General features: G+C 42.0%; 1 protein-coding gene across 1 annotated transcript; it reads right to left on the reverse strand.

The window, feature by feature from the left end:
* Positions 1 to 10190: 10190 nt before the first annotated feature.
* On the reverse strand, positions 10191 to 10616 carry LOC107034267 (large ribosomal subunit protein eL32-like). Its single transcript, XM_072965355.1, has one exon. The coding sequence runs from the start codon at positions 10614 to 10616 to the stop codon at positions 10191 to 10193; it is 426 nt and encodes a 141-aa protein (XP_072821456.1).
* Positions 10617 to 15968: the final 5352 nt, after the last annotated feature.

The following is a 15968-nucleotide window of genomic DNA, read 5'->3' on the forward strand; positions in this document are numbered from 1 at the left end:
TTGCACAAGTCGCACGCCCAGAAGCTGGCTCTGGTCATAAGAGCACGGTATCGCCCGCCGCACCGTGTGTCTGCAGGACGTGAGGACTGGGAAAACAAGGAACCTGTGTTTGCAAACTCTGTAGCTCAGCTCACTGGCTCTGGGAACCTCTTAGAATAAAAAAGAGACTGTAAGAGAAAGAAAATCTCTTCTCCCCCGTGTAGAATCCTTTAAGTACAAGCTGATGTGGCCCTCTGAAGTGTTTGGGGGCACTCCCAGGACACTTTAAATATTGAGAAAAGTGAATGCCTTTGTAAAGGGGCATGCCTTTGCCACCTGTGACCTCATGTCTACCTGCCAGGCTCAGGAAGGGATGTGAATTTGTTAGCCCTGTTTGAATCTTGGTTGTGAACAGTCAAAAGTTCCTTGACTGGGATCCATTGTCCATCTTACGATTAAACTTTTCCATTCATATGGTTTCTGCTGGCTAGTAAGTATGCATTTAAACCTACTCTTAAAACTTCCCTCTCCAACCCACCACGGCTTCCTGTCCACGAGTGTGGTGCAATACCTATATTAGACACTAGGAGGCAGTGTTGTCTAGTTGTCTGTGTGAGGCCACATGTCAAGGAATTTTTTTTCCTGTCTCAGTTTCACTTACATAAGGACTTCGAACCCTTATTGTAAAGAGATGAAGGGACACTGAATTGGCTACTTCACAGCAGTGTAATTGATTAGCTTTATGAAGGGCACTGCAAAAAACATAAATGCAAAGGTACTTTTGACAGCCAGGTGCCGTTGTTAACTTTGTGTGACATAAACCATTCGACCTAAAACCACAGGGTCCGATTCTGATTTCAAGACAGACTGAAACAGATTCTAGTGAAGGACTGTCCTGGAACTGAAGAAGAGCTCAGTTTTGTTCCCCCAGCTCCTCCCCGCAGGTGAACTTGGAATGCCGTGCAGATCAAGGACCAGGGACCAGCCTTGGGGTTCTCGTGGCCTAAGGCTTAGCAGTTTTCCTCTGGTGGCAAAACAAAGTAGAGGTGACACTGAGAGAAGCTAGTGATAGTCTAGCTTCCAAGGAGACTCACCAGAGCTTAAAGCAGCCTTGAGAGCAATTCCACCCTGACCAGGACCACAAATCCCTCCTGATCCCACTTCCTGAAAAAGCCGGCAGTCCCATTCCTGTGGGTGGAGAAGGAGGCACACACTGTCGTCTGCCATCTTCTAGGGTGTTAAAGGAGACGCTTCAGGGACACAACTAACTGTATGTGATACTGTATTTAAGGAAACAATATGAATTACACAGTCCCTGCCCAGGTGGGGTAGGGAGGGATCCCTCCAGACAAAAATAATCTAGCTCCGCAGAAGGGTGGCCCTTGAGAAAGGCCTTTCAGTCAGAGGAAATAGAACAGCAGAAAAAGCATAACTCGGTTCAAAGGGCAGGGGGTAGGTAGCTATCCATGAGAACACCTAGAGAGATGAGTTGGGGCTTATTGTAAAAGGCATTGAAATGCCAGATTAGAAAATGTGGAATTTAGCATGTGCAAGTTAAGAGCCACTTAAGATGTTTAGAAAATAACAAATAACTTTTTTTCATTGAAGTACCATCACTTACAATGTGTCGATTTCTGGTGTACAGCACAATGTCCCAGTCATGCATATACATACATACATTAGTATGTATATTCTATACATTCTATTCATATTCTATAAAAGAACTATTTTTGAGAAGTGTCTTGGAGGGACATCTGTAAAATTGAATGAAGGAAATACGAGCAAGGAAGCACTTAAAAAAATTGTCCCCCAAATACACCTGAGTTGGGGGAGGGGAGGCTCAGGTTGTTTGCACGGAAATTCCCACTCCCTCACTTTGGGCTGTGTGACCTGGGGCAAGCTAGTTAACCTCTCTGAGCTTATCACTTACCTGTAACGCAGGTTAACAAGAATATGAGATTCATGAGGTTGATGTGTAGATTCCATGGCTCTTAGCACGGTGATTGGCATATAGTAAATGCTCAATAAATACTAGTTATTGATGAGATGAAGAAGAGAATGGTGTTGTGAGGAAACTGCCGCTCAGACAGATCAAAAACTAGCAAGAGGTAAATCTGGGACACAAATGAAGTCTTCTGACTCAGATCCAGTATTTTTCTTTCTTGCCCATACATTATAAGAATTTGGGAAAGTCCTAAAATATCTCCTGCCATCTCGTGTGTTGATCTTCATGTCAGAGCACAAATTCGTTCATAAATATAGAGGCTGTCACAGCTCCATTTTCATAACTCTGAACAAGAGAGCTGCATTCATTCCTACCATTAAGCGATTTCCAGTGACTAGAGATTTTATACAGCTGGGGATTTCAGTTGTCTTTCAGCTGAACCCATTTATTTTCATTTCAAGAAGTAAATTTGATTGTTTCTGGAGAAATGCCCTATAATAAAACGGACTTAAAGTTTTTTTCCACTTTAGGAGATACATTCCACTTTTTTTTTTAAAGTTTTCTTCATTTTTGAAGTTTACTTTTGCAGCTGCAAAAAAAAATCACATGAGTATCTGACTATCTTGTTTATGCAAGTGAAACAAATAATCGAGATACATGAAGTCTTGGGAAGGTAACCATCTGTAACCTCAGGCTGTGACAGTATCATCTATGCCATGTAACACCGTAATAAACTTCTAACAGCAAAAACAAACAAACCTTTCACAAAAGTGACTAAGTCATTTTACTTAACTTAAAGCAAGCTTACTAACTCTGTTTTTCTTTGGTGAAAAATATGCATAATTTTTTATGTATAATTTTTAAAATTCTACAATGCCACATGAGGAATAAAGAAACTCATAGTATTTGGGCTGGAAATGACTCATGTGATACAGGGATGGGTGATGGGAAAGACAGAAGGTTGGAGAAGACAGGTTAGAGAAGATCGCCGTGTTGAAATTCTTGCAGTACCCTCCTGGCATGGAAGAGCTCGACCCATTCTGTAAAGTTCGAGAAGCCAAAACAAAGACTTAACCATTTGAAATCCACAGAAATTCCAGTTCAATTTTAAGTGCAACTTTTGGTCAATTAGAATGCTCAGAATGGAACTCAAGGGGGAGAATATAGCTCAGTGGTAGAGTGTGTGCTTAGCATGCACGAGGTCCTGGGTTCAATCCCCAGTCCCTCCTCTAAAAGTAAATAAACCTAGTACCTACCCCACCCCTCGCCAAAATAAAATAGTTAAATAATACAATTTTAAAACACACCAAAAAAAAAATAAATCTTCACTAAAAAAAAAAAAAGAGAGAGAGAGTAAAAGGAAAATTAAAGGAATCCCCTAGCATTTTCTGACATTGATGGTCAGCCTTGTCAACCAGTTGGTAAGGATGCTGTATGTTATTTTTTGAGGTGGGTTTTATTTAATCAGTTTTTTCTTTCTTTATTTATTTAACACCTTTATTGTGATATGATTTCTGTACAGTAAACTATACATATTTCAGATACACATTTTGATGAATTTTGGTAGGTGTAGACACCCATGAAACCACCATCACAATCAAGATAGCTAGCATTTCCATCATGATTATTCATTTTAATGGAGGTACTGGAGATTGAACCCAGGACCATGTGCCTTCTGGGCGTGCACTCTACCACTGAGGCCACTGAGGAGAATGCTTTGAAAGGAGTCTCTGCTCTAGGTAAGGCCCACTTCAGGACAGGACAAGCAGACGGCCTCGGGCAGAGGCAGATGAGACAGAGGTGCCAGGGAGAGTGGGGAGGTCTCTCTCCACCCCACTTCCTCCCAGGTTCCGGGAGAGAAGGGGCGTTAGCTTCTCAGATGCACAGCAGCCCAGACTCAGCCGTGGTTATCAGGGGCAGATAGAAGCCTGCAAGCCCGTCTTGATTTTTCCCTTATGCTTTTCTGCCTGAATATTTAATCCCTCTTTCAGTTTCAGATCAGCACAGTGGCAGATATGATCAGCGATCATTATCCCTGTCCTGGCTGGTTGTCAACCCAGGAGAGAAACAGGATCAGCTCTGGGGAAGCACCTCCCGGGCGTGGCCTCGGGAGGCTGCAATTGCCTCTGTCAGGAGAGGTATAAACTTCCACTTCCCTCTCTGCCCGCAGAAACCGGTGTGAAATGCTCTTCCTTTGCATTCCTCTGGGCTGGTCCCAGGGAGAGCGAGGCTGGCTCTGGACAACGAGGAAATTAAAGCAGACTGCCCCAGTTACAGTGTCTCACCGGATCCTCGTGGCTTCCATGGCCCCTCCCAGGTCAGCTGGCCTCCCCCAGGCACCTTGGCCTGCCCACGCCAAGGCCATCTCGGGTCCTCAGCTCCTGTCCACTCTGAAGGACTTGCCCTGGCCAGGTTTGACGGATGCCTTTAGCGCTGATCCCTGACTTGGCCATAATCTTTCTGATGAGGTTACCCGTCTCGCTTGCCCATTCCACCTGGTGTTGCCTACACCCCCGGTGCGCCATGCGCCATGCGGTGTGCACAACCCTGGGCCAGGGAGGGAGTGAGAGACAGGTGCTGTCCTGCTTGGTGAAACACCTGGTTACTTTACATTTTGCATAAAGAGAACTTTGCTTCAGGGAAGGCATAATGTATAAATGCTGAAAATGCGATTGCCCTTGAAAAAGGAGAATGTCTGTTCCGTCCCATTTGGGGAATGTTTGTCTTTAATCCCTATTGTTCAGGCTAACTACACGGTGAATTAGCCGGATCTTCTCCTTGCTCTCATCTGGCCACCTGCCTCGCTTCCTAGTTATTTCAAAAGCGCTTTTAACAGCATCTTCACCAATGAAAATGGTGTTTTTTTAAAAGGTTTTTTTGTTTTTTACTATTAGGTTATCTGAAAAGAATACATTTTTATATTTTATGTATTATTGTATTATTTTATTTTGGCAGTGGCGGGGGGTAACTAAGTTGATTTAGTTTTAGAGAAGATACTGGGGATTGAACCCAGGACCTCACGCATGCTAAGCATGTGCTCTACCACTTAAGCTATACCCTCCCCCTGAAAGAATAAGGTTTTACTAAGGATTGAATTGGGTATCTTTGAGAACGGTAGACTGAGAACATTTAGAAAAGCTGCCCAACGTGTAGGAATACTCTGCATAAAGGCATCAGGGGAACTGGCTGCCCAGACCAGACTTGCGGGGCTGAGCTCTAGACCAGAGGTGAGCTCGGGGAGGAGTGTCCAGCTGCCAGCCCACTCTCCGCCCCAGGTGTCTCCTGACTCCTGACAAAGCTGCAGAAAGATTGAGAAGCTGAGCAGACACTGTGACGGCCTTGTGAGGGGGACTCCCCTCTTGCCAGGCCCCCTGTGCCTTCAGTGAAATCCTGCGTGTGGCGGGCGAAGTGCCTGCTGAGACACCAGTGAGCACAGGTCAGTGATGGGAGCTCCTACAGTCTCCCTTCCTGGAGCAAAATTAGGAGGTAAGACTTTGCTCTAGGAGTGCGTCAGGGGTCCTGGCTAAGCTCAAACTGGAACTCAGAGTACAGGGGACGGCCATTAGAATTCCTCCGGGCGCTCTACTGGCATGAATTTGTATGAACAGAGGCCCTGGTGTTGGGGCAGGGGGAGACAAAGGGTAGGGTGCATGGATGCCTGGGGAGGATGGGTCAGGTGAGGGTGAAGAGTGAGGGTGGCTGAGCACATGCCCTGGTCACCACTGACTGCAGCGTCAGGCCCCACAGGGGAAGATACAGGGTCCCAAAAGGCTCTGGCTGGTAAAACTCTGCCTGAGAGCTGTGTGGCTCTGAAGGCCAGTTGACAGACCGAATCACAAAGTGGGTGGGAGGCCTGCCTTCTATGTTCTACCCATCTGGCCCTCTCAGGACTCAATGTGGCCACCTGCAGGACAGCAGGACCCGGTGGAGTGGCTTGCTCAAAATGGGCACTGTCGCAAAGGCCAGGGTGAGATCCCTCAGAAGAAAGACAGGCAGAAAGATATAACCCAACCCTGACGAAGTCCAGAAAGCGCTTGGAGAGTGAGGGTGGGTAGGGAGAATAAATGGTACTGAGTTACTTCATGAGCACTTGTGAATGGAGGCTCAACATACCTGTGATGTTGACCCTGGGGCCTTTAGCAACAGATAAGTACTTTTATGAATGAAAAGTTTTCAGAGATTACTCTTTCATAAATGTACAGAAACTTAAGTGTTGAAAATTACCCTTTTCTAATTAGGTTATTAGTTTGGGGGTGGTTGGTTGTTTTTGCTGTTGAGTTGTAGGAACTCTTTACATATTTTGGAAATTTACCCCTCATCTGATACATGGTTTGCAAGTATTTTCCCCCATCCTATAGGCTGACTTGTCATTGTGTTGATTGTTTCCTTTGCTGTGAAGGGTTTTAGTTTGATGCGATCCCACTTGTCTGGGTTTGCTCTGTTGCCTGTGCTTTTGGTGTCATAGCCAAGAAATCATTGCCAAGACCACTGTCACAAAGCCTTTAAAACATGAGCTGAAGACTTGAGTAGACATCTTTCCAAAGAAGACGTACAAATGGCAAAAAATGTATTAAAAGATGCTCAGCATCACTATTCATCAGGAAAATGCAAATCAAAACCAAGATGAGATATTACCTTACACCCGTTAGGATGGCCATTATCAAAAGAAAGGGAAGTGTTGGTGAGGATGTGGAGAAAGGGAACGCTCATACACTGTTGGTGGGAATACAAAATAGTTCATTCACTGTGGAAAACTGTGTGGAGATGCCACACAAAAAAATTAAAAATAGAACTGCCATCTGACCCAGCAATTTTGCTTCTGGGTATTTATCCAAAAGAATTGAAATCAGGATCTTTTCATGTGCCTGTTGGCCATCTGGATGTCTTCACTGGAGAAATGTCTGTTTAGGTCTTCTGCCTAAACCTTTGTGATTGTGTTGTTTGTGTTTTTGTCATGAGTTGTATGAGCTGTTTATCCTGAAAGTTAAGCCCTTGTCAGTCACATTGTGTACAAATATTTTCTCCCAGTCTGTATCTTGTCTTCTCATTTTGTTTTCAGTTTCCCTTGCTGTGTAAAGGCTTGTAAGTTTAATTAGGTCTCATTTGTTTATTTTTTCTTTTATTTCTATTGCCTTGATAGACTGACTAGGAAAACATTGCCGTGATTTATGTCAGAGAATGTTTAGCCTGTATTCTCTTTTAGGAGATTTATGGTGTCCTGTCTTATTTAAGTCTTTAAGCCATTTTGAATTTATTTTTGTGAAATCAGGATCTTGAAAAGATATCAGCACTCCAGTAATTGATCAGCCCAGGAATTCAGAATTCGCATTGCAGCGTTAGTCACAAAAGCCAAGATGAGGAAACAACCTAAATGTTCATTGATGAATGTATAAAGAAAATTGTGTATATAAATATAATGGAATATATTCAGCCAGAGGCTGTGGGAAGGGATAAGTGGGGAGTTCTATTTTAAAATTTTTTAAAAATTGTTGTATATTTTTTGTGTGGGGAGGTCATTAGGTCTATTTATTTATTATTAGTTTTGTTTTTTTTTAATAGAGGTACTTGGGATTGAACCTCGGACCTCGTGCATGCATGCTAAGTATGTGCTCTACCATTTGAGCTATACTGTCCTCCCTGGGGAGTTCTTAATTAATGGGCATAAGTGTCAGTTTGCAAGATGGATAAATTCTAGAGCTTTGCTGTACGACGTTGTCCCTAAAGTTAATAATCTTGCATTGTATGCTTAAAATTTTGTTAAGACATTAGATCTCATTGTTATAATAAAATTAAAATTAAAAAGATCATACCTTTTCTTCAATTCGTTTTGAAGTTTCTGCTCTCAATCAGATTTTGCTGATATTACAAGAGAAGATTCTGCCCTCAAAGAGTCTTACCAGAGAGATACTTAAGGAATTTTTGTTTTAAATAGCAAGGTATGCTGACTGTTTAACTAGCAGTGAAACTGACAACTGGTATTCCTCTTGTTGCATTTCACATTTCATAATTCTAATCCATAATGTCACTTCTCTTCCCAATTCCAATTGACATCTTTTTGATGTACATTTTGGGTTGATGCCTGAGGACATTTAAAAACAGTTTAGTGCTGAGCATAAGCTGAATATATTCCCAGAATTCCTCTGCTAATCAATTATTTATCCCTTACAAATGCTAAGATCAAAAATGAAAAAAAAAAGTTATATATTTCAGCTTGACAGGAGGTTTAAGGAGACCAGCAGGAGCAAAATAACTTTGAGCCTTAAGTCGGTAAAAAACGAGCTTCCCAACTCAGGTATACTTTATCTAAGTGAGGCAAAGATCCTCCTTTGCCACCAGTAGTTAAAAATAACTGTATAAATTATGAGGAAGCTATAATTCATATGGCATATTTTAGTCTTTGGGGATTTTCTAATAGAACTAGTAAGCATATTGTGATTTTTTGTTTTAATTCGAAAGGTGATAAAAATGCTAAATCACCACTTGAAGTAGCATCTTTTTATGTTTAGAGCGGGGAGGCAGTTAGGTTTGTTTGTTTATTTATTTATTTTTTATGGAGGGGCTGGGGATTGAACCCAGGACCTTGTGCATGCTAAGCACACACTCTACCACTGAGCTAAACCCTCCCCCTTCAAACAGCATCCTCTCATCCATGAACTTACCTTTGTCTACATACATGTTTAAGTAGGCTTTATTTTTTAAAGTAATTTTACATTTACAGAGAAACTGAGAGGATAGTACAAAGACTTCCCACACACCTTGACACTCATTTTCACCAATTATTAACATCTAACATTGGTACGGTGTATTTGTTATATTTAATAAATCAATATTAATATATTATTATTAGCTAAAATCTACACTTTATTTGGATTCCCATTAGGTTTTCCCAAATGCCCTTTTTCTGTTCCAGGATCCACCCAGGAAACAAGGCTGAATTCAGTTGTCATCCTTCCTGTGGCGTCTCTCAGCTTAACAGTTTACCGACTTCCCTATTTTGGGTGACCTTGAAGGTTCTGAGGAGTGCTGGTCACATATTTTGTAGAAATCCCCTGTATGGAAACTTGCCTGATTATTTTCTCACGGTTAGACTGAGGTCGTGGGTTTCAGGAGGAAGAGGACACGGGTTAGTGTCTTTGTCATTACATCGTACAAGGAACGCACTGTCAACATGACTTACCACGGAGGACAGGTGTTGACCTCGGTCATCTGGCTGAGGGGGAGTTTGTCAGGTTTCTCCGCTGCAAAGTTAGTTCCTTTTCCCCTTCTCTGCCCACCTTTCCGGAGGAAGTCGCTGTGCACAGCCCACTCTTAAGGACTAGGGATTCTCGCTCCACCTTGAGAACCAAGTAGCTGTGTGCGTTATTTGGAACCCTTCTGCAAAGGAGATTTGTTTCTTCTTCCCCAATAATTAATTAATGCAATCATCTTATATCACTATGGGATCATGGATATTTATTTTATACTTGGGGTTATAATCCAGTACTCCTTATTTATGTTATTATTCAAATTGTTCGTTTTGGCCATTGGGAGTGCTTTTAGTTGGCTCTGGTGTACCTTTGGCACACCTCCATCGATGTGAGGACTTTCTTTCTTTCTTTCTTTCTTTCTTTCTTTCTTTCTTTCTTTCTTTCTTTCTTTCTTCCTTCCTTCCTTCCTTCCTTCCTTCCTTCCTTTCTTTCTTTCTTTCTTTCTTTCTTTCTTTCTTTCTTTCTTTCTTTCTTTCTTTCTTTCTTTCTTCCTTCCTTCCTTCCTTCCTTTCTTTCTTTCTTTTCTTTCTTTCTTTCTTTTTCTCTTTCTTTCTTTCTTTTTCTTTTTCTCTTTCTTTTTCTTTCTTTCCTTTCTCCCTCCATCCCTCCTTCTCTCTCTCTTTCTCTCCTCCTTCCTTCCTTCCTTCCTTCCTTCCTTCCTTCCTTCCTTCCTTTCTTTCTTTCTTTCTTTCTTTCTTTCTTTCTTTCTTTCTTCTTCTTTTCTTTTCTTTCTTTCTTTCTTTTTCTCTTTCTTTCTTTCTTTTTCTTTTTCTCTTTCTTTTTCTTTCTTTCCTTTCTCCCTCCGTCCCTCCTTCTCTCTCTCTTTCTCTCTCCTTCCTTCCTTCCTTCCTTCTTCCTTCTTTCTTTCTTTCTTTCTTTCTTTCTTTCTTTCTTTCTTTCTTTCTTTCTTTCTTCTTTCTTCTTTCTTTCTTTCTTTCTTTCTTTCTAGAACTACCTTACTTTTAGCAGAACAATATGCTCCAGGCTCTCTCTCTCTCTTTTTTTTTTTTTTTTGAGTTTTATGGTTTTATTAACACGAATACAAGATGCACGGGCTGTCTATTCGTTTTCTTTTCTGCACAGCCTGCGTTGGGACTGGTGACTCCAATGGCCAGCTGGGCTGCTCTCTCCACAGTGGCTTTGCGGTTCTTGGAGGAGACGTTGTGAGCAATCTCAGCGCAGTAAGATTTGTTGCACATCAGCAGCACTTCGAGCTCCTTGACATTGTGGACCAGGAAATTGCAGAAGACGCTGGGCAGCATGTGCTTTGTTTTCTTGTTGCTCCCGTAGCCGATGCTGGGCATCAGGATCTGGCCCTTGAACCTCCAGCGTGCCCTGTTGTCAATGCCTCTGGGTTTCCACCAGTTCCACTTAATTTTGACATATTGGTCTGACTGGTGCCGGATGAACTTCATGGTCCTCTTTTTGACGATCTTGGGTTTCATGAGGGGGTCTGAGGGCAGCCGTGATGCTGACTAGGAGATGGCTGCCACCTCCGTAGGTAGCGCCAAGGAAGAGAGCACTCCAGGCTCATTTTGTATGTTTCCTGCTCTAGTCCCAGAATCAACCATTTCTCCATGGAACCCTGGCTCCTTTTACAGGAGAATGGGATTCACAAACCAAGATATGTGTGATCATTGCTACTATAGTGTCATTTCTTTTAGATCCTCATATGTGAGTATACTAATGCCACTGTCTCTCTGCCCCTCTCTCTTTTTTTTTTTTAATTTTTTTGTTATTGTTGAGGGGAGGTAATTAGCCTTTTTTAACATTTTTTATTGAGTTATAGTCATTTTACAATGTTGTGTCAAATTCCAGTGTAGAGCACAATTTTTAAGTTATACATGAACATACATACATTCATTGTCACATTTTTTTTTCGCTGTGAGCTACCACAAGATCTTGTATATATTTCCCTGTGCTATACAGTATGATCTTGTTTATCTATTCTGCATATGTCTGTCAGTGTCTACAAATTTTGAAATCCCAGTCTGTCCCTTCCCACCCTCCACCCCCGGGCAACCACAAGTTTGTATTCTATGTCTATGAGTCTGTTTCTGTTTTGTATTTATGTTCTTTTTTTCCTTCTCTTTCTGGCTTACTTCACTTAGAATGACATTCTCCAGGGACATCCATGTTGCTGCAAATGGCATTATGTTGTTGTTTTTTATGGCTGAGCAGTATTCCATTGTATAAATATACCACTTCTTCTTTATCCAGTCATCTGTTGATGGACATTTAGGCTATTTCCATGCCTTGGCTATTGTAAATAGTGCTGCTATGAACATTGGGGTGCAGGTGTCATCCTGAAGTAGGGTTCCTTCTGGATACAAGCCCAGGAGTGGGATCCCTGGGTCATATGGTAAGTCTGTTCCTAGTTTTTTGAGGACTCTCCATACTGTTTTCCACAGTGGCTGCACCAAACTGCATTCCCACCAGCAGTGTAGGAGGGTTCCCTTTTCTCGACAGCCTCTCCAGCATTTGTCATTTGTGGACTTTTGAATGACGGCCATTCTGGTTGGTTTGAGGTGATACCTCATCATAGTTTTGACTTGCATTTCTCTGATAATTAGTGATATTGAGCATTTTTTCATGTGCCTATTGATCATTTGTATTTCTTCCTTGGAGAATTGCTTGTTTAGGTCTTCTGTCCATTTTTGGATTGGGTTGTTTGTTTTTTTCTTATTATGTCATATGAGCTGCTTATATATTCTGGAGATCAAGCCTTTGTTGGTTTCATCATTTGCAAAAATTCTCTCCCCTTCTGTAGGTTGTCGTTTTGTTTTACTTATAGTTTCCTTTGCTGTGCAGAAGCGTGTAAGTTTCATTAGGTCCCATTTGTTTATTCTTGCTTTTATTTCTATTGCTTGGGTAGGCTGCCCTAGGAGAACATTTTTGAGATGTATATGAGATAATGTTTTGCCTGTATTTTCTTCTAGGAGCTTTATTGTATCTTGTCTTATGTTTAAGTCTTTGATTTATTTTGAGTTGATTTTTGTATATGGTGTAAGGGAGTGTTCTAGCTTCACTGATTTACATGCTGCTGTCCAGTTTTCCCAACACCATTTGCTGAAGAGACTGTCTTTATTCCATTGTATACTCTTGCCTCCTTTGTCAAAGATTAGTTGACCAAAAGTTTGTGGGTTCATTTCTGGGCTCTCTATTCTGTTCCACTGGTCCATATGTCTGTTTTTGTACCAATACCACGCTGTCTTGATGACTGTAGCTCTATAGTATTGTCTGAAGTCTGGGAGAGTTATTCCTCCAGCCTCTTTCTTTCTCTTCAGTAATGCTTTGGCAATTCTAAGTCTTTTGTGGTTCCATATAAATTTTTTTATTATTTGTTCTAGTTCATTGAAATATGTCCTGGGTAATTTGATAGGGATAGCATTAAATCTGTAGATTGCCTTGGGCAGTGTGACCATTTTAACAATAGTCCCAGAATCAGCCATTCCTCCAAGGAACCCTGGCTCCTTTTACAGGAGAATGATATTCACAAACCAAGATATGGGTGATCATTGCTACTATAGAGTCATTTCTTTCAGATCCTCATATGTGAGTATACTAATCCCACTGTCTCTCTGCTTCTCTCTCTCTCTCTCTTTTTTTTTTTTTTTTTGGAGTTTTTGTTGTTGGGAGGAGGTAATTAGGCTTATTTATTTATTTATTTATTCATTCATTCATTCATTTATTTTTGGAGGAGGTACTGGGGATTGAACCCAGGACCTCATGTATATTATCATGCATGCTAAGCATGAACTTTACCATTTGACATACACCCTGCCCCCTCTCTATGGATTTCTGGATGTTACCATCTGTATCTACATTAAGCTAAACATGAGTTCTTACTGATGTCTCCAGTTCCCATGCGTTACCACATCCGTCACTCCCACAGTAAGAAACCTGGCTGCCACCCACCACCTGCCATCCATTTGCTTAACTGTTCAATTCCAGTATACGTACCACACCCCATGCCCCAGTGGGAAACGACTTAATCAACAAGCCTGTAGTACTTAAGTGCAATTCCCTTTGCCTTTAGTCTTAATAGACATTTCCAAAGTTATTATGGTCAGCCCGTTTCCTCCATTCCCTTCAGTGAGGATGTTTTATACCTTTGTAATTCGGTTAGGGTCTTTTGTCATAGTCTACATTCCTTCCTGGGGTCTTCCAACCTTGAGGGGTTTTTTCCTTGCCTTTTAGTATGCCTTGTGCTTTTTTAGTGAAAGCTACACATGACATAGTGGGTAATAGGAACTATGGTTAATAGGCCTGTAGCCTGAGGTTTTATGTTGATCTGGCTAAGGATTGGCTGTGTTTAGTTGCTTGCCATAATCATACATGACTGAGTCCTCAGTTTCCTCTAGTGCCTTTAATTTTGTCTCCCCTGGTGGCTTCGGGTTTCCTTGGAGACTCCTTCTTAAGGTGTGTTACTCGCAGCTCTTTCAGCTGTTTCTACTGTGTTGTACTGAAGCCTATGGACATACATGGTGGTAGGATGCCAGGAAAGGGGGAGATTTCTATAGACTTAGGATTAAATACTAGACTTTTAGTAAACCTATGTTGGTAAATCTTTTTTGGCTTCCCACTACTTTGTGAGACAGGAAGCCTGGCAGAGCTTGGAGCCTGGAAATGGGAAAGGCCCCTTCCCAAGGTTGGATACGGCTCTGGTAAAGCCTGTTACCCTGGAGGGTCAGCCTTTGTAGTGGAGAATGCTATTTCACAGTGGTTGCTTTTCCCCTCCCCCTGCTGGTGACGCAAAGGGATCTTTCTTTGTTTTCAGTATGAGAACCTAGTGGGATTCCTGTAGGCGAAACCCCAAAAAAGTGTAGGGGTCCCCTAAGACTACAGCCCCCTGGAGTTTCTTTTTTTTTTCAACTTTTTTCCCCCACTTTTTTGGGGGAGGGTGCTAATTAGGTTTACTAACTTTGTCTTACTTATTTATTTTAATGGTGGTACTGGGGATTGAACCCAGGACCTCATGCATGCTAAGCACACAGTCTACCACTGAGCTATACCCTCTCTCTGGTGGTTTCTTGTTCTCAAACTAGTCCACCCCCGGCCTCCAGCACTTCATCAAAATCGCCGTGTCAGTGTTCCTGCCGGTTCCTGGTTCTGGCAGCTTCTGCTCCAGGTAAGCAGATCTCAGCTGGGGCTCTGACTGCACCCGTTTCTCCAGATTTCAGAGTGACTAACTCTGATGGGTTAGTTCTTTCATGAGTCCAGGAGAAGTTATTGACTTGCAACTTATTCAGCATTTTTTCTAGTTGTACAGATAGGAGTGGAGATTTCCAAGAACTTTAGAAGTCAGAGCTGATCCAAAAAGTTACACATACATTTTCAAACCTGGGTTCTCACACATTTTCATGGATGCTCTCTAAGCAATAACTGAAAAGTAGTACAGAGTGAACTAATAGAACAGTAGGATTCAGATTCCCAGAGGTGGGCCTGGTAGTGAGTTTCAAAGAAATCACTGCTCCTGCCCTTAAGGTAGAGACCTACCATTATACAGCTGAACGTGCAAGCGAAAGGCTTGGAGTGCCTTGGGGCACCTGAAATGCCTTTCTCTTCTTCTAACCAGGTCAGGCTAAAATATATCAGCCAAATAAAAAGGGCGTGGATAAACAAGTTTCTACTGTATCGCACAGGGGATTTTATTCAATACTTTGTAGTAAGTTATAATGAAAAAGAATATGAAAAGGAGTATATGTATCTTCGTGTATGACTGAACTATTATGCTGTACATCAGAAATTGATGCAACATTGTAAACTGACTATACTTTGTAAACTGTATACAGTTGTATACATTGTATACATTTAGTCAGTATACATTGTAAACTGACTAAAAAAAGAAAAAAGAGAAAAAAATTATGAGACAAAAAGGGCATGGACAATGTGGTGTGTGTGTTAAGTTTTTTTGTTTGTTTTATTTATTTATTTATTTTTCTTACAAATAAAAGCAAAGCAGACTTAACTTGGCTTGGTTTATGTAACAGAAATTTGACATCTGGATTCAGGTGAGCTAATTCCAGTGGTTCATGATGTCACTCAGGACCCACGTTCTTCCCATCTCTCTGCCTTCAGTAGCTCTGGGTTCCTCCGCAGGCACCGCGGCTCCCTCCCCTCCTTTCGCCCCTCCCAGGCTCTCCCTCTGTGGCTAAGAGCCGCCTCAGCTTCGCAGCTCACACGGTGCTCCGCCTCGCATTTCTCTGGAGGTGGGCCGGTGGGGAGTGGAAGCTGCCATCCTCTCATAGGCTGGTACAGCGTCACTTCCGCTACACTCTTTTTTTTGGTGGGGGGGGGAGGGGAGGTAATTCAGTTTATGTATTTATTTTTATTGATTGATTTTAATGGAGGTACTGGGGATTGAACCCAGGACTTTGTGAACCCAAAGCACACACTCTACCACTCAGCTATGCCCTCCTCTCCACCCACCTTTTGCTTTTCAACTGAACAGTATTGTCTTCATTTCTCTCACATCCACTTACGGAACTACCTTCCACTAAAGACGGACTCTTCACAATTTATTAAACTAACCACCTCTTTACAGACACTTGTATTATTTTACTTTGCCTCTGTTACAGACAAAGAAAGCTCTCATACCTAGCCTTGCACAGATCCACGTACCTGGGCTGGGATTTCTGAGGACGGACTCTAATGCGGGAATTGTTAGGTCTCTGGGTATTGATGGAGCTCTTTTCAGCCTTCCAGGGATAAAGATTTGACAGGAGTGTGTCTGTTTTATCAGTCAGCTGTTATTTCTCTATTTTATTCACCAACTACTAAATGCTTGGTTTAAT

The sequence above is a fragment of the Vicugna pacos genome, chromosome 7 (assembly GCF_048564905.1).
Source record: "Vicugna pacos chromosome 7, VicPac4, whole genome shotgun sequence".
NCBI lineage: Eukaryota > Metazoa > Chordata > Mammalia > Artiodactyla > Camelidae > Vicugna > Vicugna pacos.